At 43.7% G+C, this 10,038-nt stretch overlaps 1 protein-coding gene across 6 annotated transcripts in view; it reads right to left on the bottom strand.

The window, feature by feature from the left end:
- Cdk12 (cyclin dependent kinase 12) overlaps nt 1-6,755 on the bottom strand; it is a 75,745-nt gene extending 68,990 nt beyond the window's left edge. For 5 of the 6 annotated variants that reach the window (XM_029545690.1, XM_029545691.1, XM_021212124.2 and 2 more), the window contains exon 1: nt 5,097-6,755. In XM_029545690.1, coding sequence (XP_029401550.1) covers nt 5,097-6,139 — 1,043 coding nt within the window. In that variant the 5' untranslated portion in view covers nt 6,140-6,755. The remainder of the gene's footprint in view (nt 1-5,096) is intronic. The other variant, XM_029545692.1, reaches the window with a different exon arrangement.
- Nucleotides 6,756-10,038: the final 3,283 nt, after the last annotated feature.

Genomic DNA, 10,038 nt, shown 5'->3' with positions numbered 1-10,038 from the left:
TACAGAGAAACCCTGTCTCAAAAAAAAACAAAACAACAACAACAACAACAACAAAAAACAAACAGGCAAGACACCAATATACATAAAATAAATCTTTAAATTTAAAAAAAAAAAAGCAAAAGGAGGTTCAAAGTTGGGACTAGAAAGATTCAGTGGTTAAAAGCACTTTCCAGTACCTACTTGGTGGCTCAAACCATCCAGCAGCCACTTCTGGTCTCCTTGAGCACGAGGCATGCACGAGGTACAAACACATATATGCAAGCAAACAATCATACACATAAAACTTAAAAACTTAAATATTGAAAAAGCAATCAAGGGCTGGAGAGATGGCTTAGAGGTTAAGAGCACTGACTGCTCTTCCAAAGTTCCTGAATTCAATTCCCAGCATCCACATGATGGCCCAAAACCATCTGTAATGGGTTCTGATGCCCTCTTCTGGTATGTCTGAAGACAGCAACAGTGTACTCACAAGTATAAAACAAATAAATCTTTAAAAAGAAAAAAGAAAAAGTAATCAAAGTCCTCTGCTATATGCCAAACTCAAAGCCAGCTTTGGCCATATGACATCATATCTAAAAACAAAACAAACTGTAAATCTCCTAGTACAGGTAAGACAAATAACAGCATGAACAATACCTAATATATATTAGAACCTAGTAAAAGTAAAAATTCACTTGGCTTGACTAGGGCTTGGTAGCTCCTGTTTGTCATCCTAGGATTTAGGAAACCAAAGCAAGAGAATTACTGAGACTGAGAAGCCAGTGTAAGCCACAGTGAGTGAGCTCCTGTCAACTTGGGCCATATTCAGACCTTGTCCAAATACAAAGAACAGCAGAAAGAAAATGTAAATTATATATATATATATTAAAATAAAAAAAACCTCAGGGCTGGAGAGATGTTTCAATGGTCACTCATCTAGAAGAAGAGTTCCCAGCACTCACACTGGGCATAGCCACCTATAATTCCAGGTCTGGGAATCTGGAATCCCTGGCCTTCAGAGGCATCTGCATTCATATACATGTATGCACACAAACATATAATTTAAAATAATAATAATAATAATAATAATAATAATAATAATAATAATAAATCACCCATCTGGGTGTTTTGAATTCTAGACCAGTTTGCTCTACAAAGGAAGTTCCAATCCTGTCTAAGCTATAATATAGTAAGACCCAGTGTAAAAGAAAGAAAAAAAAAAACAAACAACAGAGCCAGCAAAGTAGCAGCATTACTGATCATCACAGTAGTAAAGAGACAGAGGCAGAAGAGTTGCAATAATAAATAAAACAAACGAAATCAAAAAAGTACCAAAGATTGCCCACTAACTATTGAGGTTTTCTTTTTTTGTCTGTCTTGTTTTTGTTGTCTCCCGGACAGGGTCTCCCCATGGAGTCTGTAGACCAGGCTGGCCTTTTTAACTGGGATCAAAGGTGTTCACCATCACTGACCAGCTTGCCCACTACTTACTCACATAAAAAAAGATGGCATATTCCTCTCATTAGAATGTAGCCATATTCACAATGCTTGAGAAATTTTGTTTTATAAATGTTTGATAATATGAAAATATCATGAATGCTTCAGTAACATCTTACTTTTTATTTAGTCTTCTAAGACTTATTTTATGTGCAAGAGTGCTTTGCATTCATCTATTTATGAAGTACACTATGCCTGTGCCCAGTATCCAGAGGTCAGAAAATGGCACCGGAATCCCTGGGACTGGATATAGAAATGTTTATGAGCCACTGTATGGGTGCTGGGAAATCTTCTTTACAAGAACCAATGCTCCTAACCACTGAGTCAACCCTTCAGCCCAACTTATACCTTTATAACTACAGTCCACCTTACAGCCTCAGATTATAATAAGTTGTATCTATAGTAAATGAATGTCCAATATACAGAATTTAGAATTTATTTTTTTAAAGATTTATTTATTATATATTATATTCTGTAGCTGTCTTCAGACATACCAGAAGAGGGTGTCAGATCTTGTTATGGATGGTTGTGAGCCACCATGTGGTTGCTGGGATTTGAACTCAGGACCTTTGGAAGAGCAGTCCATGCTCTTACCCACTGAGCCATCAAACCAGCATATAAGCACACAGAGGGAATATTTTATATTAAAATAAAAATTTTAAACCCTTAAGAGTTTTTGCTATCTTTTGTATATTTGGGTACTGAGGACTGAACAATTTGCTAAGGGAACAGACTACTACTGATCTATATTACTAGCACTGACACCTTATAGTTTTACTTTTTAATGTTCTGAGACAAGACCTTATTACATAGACTAAGCTAGCTTAATACTCATGATCATCTTGTCTTAGTCTACTGATGCTGATACTAATAGTCTTACTCAATTCCATTAATATAAAAATGATTTCCAATCATCTTTTTAGTAAGGTGAATAACTTCATGTACAAATAAACTTGTTTGTTTTGTTTTTAATGTAGATGTTACTATGTAGCTATGGCTGGCCTAAAATTTGCTATGCACATGAGGTTGGCCTCAAACTATGCCTGCTTACAGTCAATGTTAACTGCTAAGCCATTGTTTTCAATCCCACAAATAAAATTTTTATGAGGAATGACTGTGAAGTAAAATCTGGGAATCTATAAAACAGATTATAGATGGTATGAGCCACTAATGCCCGAAATCAGGAGTTTAAGTGAGACCTTTTGTTTTGAAAGGTTTCTTACCAGGCAGTGGTGGCTCACACCTTTAATCCCAGCACTTGGGAGGCAGAGGCAGGCGATTTCTGAGTTTGAGGCCAGCCAGGTCTACTGAGTGAATTCCAGGACAGGAGGACTACAAAGAGAAACCCTGTCTCAAAACACTTCCCTCCCCCCCCACACACACACAAAAAATCCTGGTTTTAGCCTTTTATATTTCTATACTCAACAGTAAAATTTTTGAAGTAGCTTTAATGTTCATACTTTTTTTTTTTTTTTTTTGGTTTTTCTAGACAGGGTTTCTCTGTATGGCACTGGCTATCCTGGACTCACTTTGTAGACCAGGGTGGCCTTGAACTCAGAAATCTGCCTGCCTTTGTCTCTGCCTCCTGAGTTCTGGGATTACAGGTGTGCTCCATCACGCCCAGCAATGCTCATACTGTAAGAAAACAAATACTCTGCTTAATATACTAGCTCATGTCTGTAATCCCAACAGTTAAAAGGTTAAGGTAGGATTCCTAGAAATTTCAGGTCAGTTTGAAGCCAGCACAGGCTAAGTAGTAAATTTCAGGTTATTCCAAATTACAGTGTGAAACCCTGTCTAACCTTTTTTTCTTGGGGGGGGGCAGGGGGGGGTCCCAAGACAGGGTTTCTCTGTATAGCTCTGGCTGTCCTGGAACTCACTCTGTAGACCAGGCTGGCCTCGAACTCAGAAATCTGCCTGCCTTTGCCTCCCATGTGCTGGGATTAAAGGCATGTGCCACCACGCCTGGCCAATGTTGCATAGTTAAAGGGAATCTAAGAAGTTAGACAGAGCCGAGGCAGGCAGATTTCTGAGTTCGAGGCCAGCCTGGTCTACAAAGTGAGTTCCAGGACAGCCAGGGCTATACAGAGAAACCCTGTCTCGAAAAACAAAAAACAAACAAACAAACAAAAAAAAAACTATGCAACATTATAAATGGTATATTTATGACTTATCCATTCCACTACACATAACCTTACCTCTCCAAAAACTACTGAACTCTAAGAAATGGCATACATGTTGAATGTTTACAAAGTATACTGACTGCTACTACTTTGAGATGAATCTAAACAAAAGATAGACTAATGGAGTTAAACAAAATGTCACAAATTATAGAATTTAGGTGTTAGATACATGCATATTTATAAACTTCAACCTATTATTTTTTTTAATACTAGAATGAGAAAACACTAAGAAAACTTAAGCGCTGTAGTTAGGCAAATCCACTTTAGTTGTTAAGTTCAAACCAGTGATATATAAACTGACTTATAAAACATGCATGAGTTATTTTCTCTGTCAGTACATTTTATTCACTTATAAAATGTACTGATTCATACTATGTATGAGGCACATTATTTACCATGCTTCATTATTTACTAATCTTCACAAAAGCCTTGAAGTAGGTAGGCAGTTTTTATTCCTATCTTCCAAATGAAGAAACTCTGGTATGTACAAATTAAATAATTTGTCAAAGTTCACAAAAAAAAAAAAAAAAAAAATCAAGATTCTACTCAGATAATATACAGCTCCTGTTCTGTTGTTGTGGAAAGAGATGGGTCTATACATGAAACAGGATAGATAATTTCAAATTAAAAATCTCTCTTACAAAAATAGCAACCCAAAGGCATTATTAGCACATATTTCAAATAAAATTTTGAAAACTACCAGTATTTCAACACAAAGTAAATGGTCAACATTGGAACTGTAAACAAAAAACTCAACCACTTTTTGCTAAGCTCTATCAAAAAGTACTTTCATTAGTTCAATTTTCACTTTGTTAAAAGACAGGATGTGCTGGGGCGGTGGTGGCCCATGCCTTTAATCCCAGCACTTGGGAGACAGAGGCAGGCAGATTTCTGAGTTCGAGGCCAGCCTGGTCTACAGAGTGAGTTCCAGGACAGCCAGGACAACACAGAGAAACCCTGTCTCAAAAAGAAAAAAAAAAAAAAAAAAAAGGACTTTTCAGAAGTAAAATGTAAAACAGTGAGAGCTATAGACTTGGGAACATGGTAGACAAAATTGATTAGGATAACTTATGCAAACAGTAGAAATGAAATTTGTAAATTTTCTTGTGAGTTCCAATAAAGTTTAAGCACTCAATATGACTTACAAAATTTTAAGACAAAACAACAAATAGCGACAAATAGTTCTGGAGACTATGCACTCGCTAGGTAGAAGCAAGTTCTCACAGCTGAAAGTTCTCCATTACTGAAAAGTACCTACCTACCTTGCTTGAATAGTTGGAGGCACTCGGAATGTTTACTTCTCAATTGGGTGAGGGGAAGGCCAAACTTACCTAAATGACTAGTCAAAGATGAACACTGAAAGCTTTAACAAAATGTTAGAGACTCATTGTCAATCCTCCCACGGGACCCTCTTAGGAAGGACAGACAACAGCTCACCTGGGGATTGGACTCCGACTCAGAGACCTCTTGCTCAAGAAAGGGCTGCTAGATCGCCTTCGGCCATAGGGGCTGGGAGATCTCCCACTGTAAGAGCCGCTCCTTTCATAGCTGGAGGACCGTCTCCGGCTATAGGGACTCACAGACCTCTGTCGTCGGCTGTAAGGACTGGGTGACCGAGTGCTGGACTGGTAAGCAGAAGGCTCTTTGTAAGGTGGGCTGATTGACTGCCGCCTTGAGGTACTCCCAGGACTCTTCTTGTAGGAGTCATAGTTGCTAGAAGTATGAGACCTTGGAGGGCTAAGATCGTAGTCTTGGCCATAAGAAGCTCCAGAAGGGCTGTCATCTTGCTTGGAACTGTCAGACCATTTCCTATGGGGACTCCTGGATCTCCGTTTAGGGCTATCCGCCGTTTTGTAACTTTTGGGTGTTTCCCTTTTCCGATGACTTTTACTCCGGTCCTTGTATCCAGACTTTAACTCTCGTTCCTTCCGGGTCTTCTCCTTGTGCATTTTGGACGACCTGGATTCCTTGCTGCCGCTTTTGGACATCTGTGCCTTCCCATAATCGTCACTCCCCTCCACGGAACGTTTTGAACTACCTGATACCCGATCCTTCATAGATCCAGACTTGGAGACTTCCTGGTTTTTTTCCTTTTCCGTCTGTTTAGTTTTTAGCAAGTCTCGGGACCGCCGGTGCTGGTGGTGACGATGTCGGTGCAAGCGGTCGCTCCGATCCGTTCCCCGACGTTCCTCGTTCTCCCTCCGGTCGGATTTGAAGGCCGTGTCATCGGAGAAGGTGTCTGAATCAGAGCTGATGTCATCGTACTCCACCAGGGGTTTGATTATGGTACCCAGAGATGCCGCTTCGGGGGTCACCAACCCTGCGTCTTTGGAGTGCTTGGACTTGTGCCGCTTGTGCTTCGACACCAAGCGGTGACGCTCCCTGCTGTTGGAGCTGCCACCTCCCGAGGACGGCTGCGAAGTTCCAGAAGCTCCTCCGCTCCCGTCCTTCTTGCCCCCATGTCTCTCGGAATTGGGCATATCCCTTTCCCTGGGCCTGAAGAAGGGGGAAAAGTTCCCCGGCGCTCCAAGGAGCCCCACCCTCCCCCCGGCCCCGACTCCACGCCCCCCGAAGAGACCCTAGACGGGGGTGGGGAGGGCAGGGACCGCAGGCCAGGCTCCTCCTCCCTCTCGCCGCCTCAGCGCCCTCCTACATGAGGTGGGGGGGTGAAGGAGAGAGGGAAGAAGCCCAGAGTTCCTCGGCACGGGAGGAGCGCGACGCCGGCCGGGAGCCGCTCGAGTCCGGCGCTCACGGCCGCCCACCCCCGGCGAGCCGATCTCCGGGCCCGCGAGCTCGGGCGCTCAAGGAAGTCGGAAGGCGTCCGCCCGAGCCTGAGGGGCCGACGGCGGCTCTGGAGCCCCGGGAGGACTGCGCGGGCCCTTCCCCTACCCGGTCGCCCGGCTCGGGGCGACTTCCAGTCGCCAGGCCTCCGCGGCCTAGGTTGCCTCTGCTCCCCGCTTTGTCCCTCGTGCCTGAGGGAGCCCCCTTCGCTAGCCTCCGCCTCACCCCGACACCTCACAGCCACATCTCGCTCCCTCACCCAGACTCGCTCACACACTAGATTAAACCGAAACGGCGCTGGGGGGGAGGGGGAGGGGCGAGCTCCGCAAGTCTCGCGAGACTCCGCCGGACTCCCGCGATACTTGGCGCTTCCCTCTTCACCTCGACCCATTGCTTCACCAGAAAACGCGAGAACGGGACCGAAGCCGCAGACGCAGCCCGTTAGACTCTCGCGATACCTTTCCAACTCCCCTTTTGGGGAGCTTTAAGGAGCGGAAGTTGCGGAGATTGCCTTTAAAATTTAAACCTAACTGGTAATCCTTTGAGTAAATGTCCCCAGGTTCCGGTAGGGGACGGGTCTTAGCACAGCTTGTAAGAAGTCTTTTGATTTTAATAGGATTTTCTTTTAAAACAAGGGACAGGTGAACAGTGGGGACATTACAGCGCAAGTCTGAACATTGGGAATTTTGGTTGGTTTTGGGTTTTTCCAGTCAGGGTTTCTCTGTGTAGCCCTGGCTGTCCTGGAACTCACTCTGTAGACCAGGCTGGCCTCGAACTCAGTAATCCGCCTGCCGCCGGGCCATGGTAACGCACGCCTTTAATCCTAGCACTTGGGAGGCAGAGGCAGGTGGATTTCTGTGTTCAAGGCCAGCCTGGTCAACAAAGTTAATTCCAGAGCTATACAGAGAAACCCTGTCTCAAAAAATAAATAAATCCGCCTGCCTCTGCCTCCCAAGTGCTGGGATTAAGGGCATGGGCCACCACCACCGCCCTGCTTCAAATCTGAATGTTTAAACAACGCTCGCTGCTGTGGAGTTTGCTGAGTTTAGGCGTCTTGCATTCATTTTCTCTGCCCTCACACCCTTGGGATACTGTCCTCATTGCGGATTTACAGGCCAGAACTCCCGGGTTCAGGGGACCTAGTTAGTAGAAACGTTAGAGTGCTAAAGGAGCAGAGAAATGCCAGACTGTTTTGCCGCAGGTTCTTTGTAATCCAGGCTAGACTCCCAGTTGTGGCTATTCAGCCTCAACCCTTTCTCGCCTGCTGGGATGTTTTACCATAACAAACGTCCAGTTTCTACAAACAGAGAAGACAATGAGACTCAGGAAAAAAAAGTGTCTAAGCCTTCAGGAGGTGCCAGTTGTAGCACTTGGAAGCACTTTTACATTTGGGTAAAGTTCTACCCTAGGACTTTTTTTTTTTTTTTTTTTTTTAAAGCATTTCCTTCTTTTTTTTTTTTTAATTAATTTATTTATTATATGTAAGTACACTGTAGCTGTCTTCAGACACTCCAGAAGAGGGAGTCAGATCTTGTTACAGATGGTTATGAGCCACCATGTGGTTGCTGGGATTTGAACTCTGGACCTTTGGAAGAGCAGTCGGATGCTCTTACCCACTGAGCCATCTCACCAGCCCTACCCTAGGACATCTTATGTCCAAATTTTCATTTTTCCTTTCTTTTTTTTTTGTTTTGTTTTGTTTTGTTGAGACAGGATTTCTCTGCACAGTCCGCCGGCCTCCTCCTCCCGAGTGCTGGGATTAAAGGCGTGAGCCAACACACCTGGCTTCATTTTTCCTTCCTTTTCATGTTCCCTTTTCTTCCCTCACCTCGCCTGCTCTCATAGCTAGCCTGGAGCTCACATTTGATGCCTAAGCATCAAAACACCACATAGGAGTAAAATTGTGGAGCTGTCAAAATTTTGATGACAAAATTTGTAAACTCTGTGAATTTTCACAATAACCAGTGAGGAGTGTTCTTGTGAGAATAAAAAATGCTCTCGAGCTGGGCAGTGGTGGTGCACACCTTTAATCCCAGCACTTGGGAGGCAGAGGCAGGTGAATTTCTGAATTTGAGGCTAGCCTGGTCTACAGAGTGAGTTCCAGGACAGCCAGGGCTACACAGAGAAACCCTGTCTGGGGGGAAGGGAGGACAGCATGATTCTGTTATTACTTTAGGTTTAAAGAGTTTCTTAGGCTCCCTGGAGTGGTACAGGAACTCAGAGATCCATTTCAGTCTGCCCCCGCCCCACCCCCATCCCCCACCGTGCTGATTTTAAAGACCTCTCTGGACCTTATTTTGTTTTTATTTTGAGACAGTATCTCAAGGACTCTAAGGAGGCCTGGAGCCCAGTAGGTAGTATATGATCTTGAGGCTCCTGATTCTTGCTTCCATCTCCCTTATGCTAAAATAACAAGTGTGTACCACTAAGCCAGGCAACAGACTCTTTGTGTGTACCTTGAATAGTGTTCTATTGCAGTGATGTTAAACATGTATCATTTTTCCTAGTGTGCCTTTTAAATGTTTGCTTTTGAGAATAGGTCTTACTTTGTAACCTTGGCTTGACTGGAATTAAATATATAGATCAAGTTGGCCTAAACTTACAGAAATTTGCCTGCCTCTGCCTCCCAAGTGCTGGTATTAGTTTGTGCCACCATAACCAGCTATTTTTTTTATTTTTAGACTAAGTCCCATATTACTCAAACTGGCCTCAAACTTAGAGACTTATAAGCTTTGTAAACTGTATGTTTTCCTATAACTACAGTTAGTATACAGGTTCCTGTTCATTTGTGTAGAAAGTTTCCATTAGAAAGTGTTAGGTCTCAAACCCCAGGACAAATGACTCATTCAGGTGCCTATTTAACAAGTGAAAGGGACTTCCTCAGTCCCTACCTATGTCATTCTCTGGCACTTTGCACCCCACACCCTCTCCTCAACCTCTCCAGCCCCTGAACCTCACTGCCTTTACCCAGCTGTTCTTCCCTAAGTAACCCCACCATTTTGGTGACACAGTTCTTTTTATCTCTTTGCCTCATGGCTGCCCAGTCTTGGTTCCCACTCTCCTGGCCTCTTGGCTTCTGGCTTACCCCTCTCCCCACCTCTTCTCTTGACATGGCCCAGTTCAGTCTGGTGGTCATGTTCTCTCTGGACTCTAATCAGTTTTTACTTTAGATACAAGGGAGAGCATGGGCAGAGGTAGAGACATCACGGAGAGTCCAGAGTGAACCTGGCCCATGAGAGAAGGGGAGGGAAGTTAGAGGAAGCAAGAGGAACCAAGGGTCAATAGGCCAGGAGCAAGCCAGAGAGACCTTGTTGAACAAGCTGTCCTCAAACTCAAAGAGATCCACCTGCCTCTGCCTCCCAAACACTTAGATTATAGGCATGTACTGCCAAGCCCAGCTTAGATTCATATATAATTTATGTTATGAAATATCTATGCTATACTATTATGCTCAAAACATTCAAGCTGAATATTCTGCATATCCCTGTTTCCCCGCACTTAGGAGGTGAAGGCAGATTCAGAATCCAGGCCTACATTGGCTGGAGGAGACCCTGCCAAAAACAGAAGAAAAAAAAAAAATCGATGTGAAACTCAAATT

This window comes from Mus pahari, chromosome 14 (assembly GCF_900095145.1).
Source record: "Mus pahari chromosome 14, PAHARI_EIJ_v1.1, whole genome shotgun sequence".
Lineage (NCBI taxonomy): Eukaryota > Metazoa > Chordata > Mammalia > Rodentia > Muridae > Mus > Mus pahari.
The sequence above is the reverse complement of the archived record's forward strand: the minus strand, read 5'-3'. Positions and strand labels throughout refer to the sequence as shown.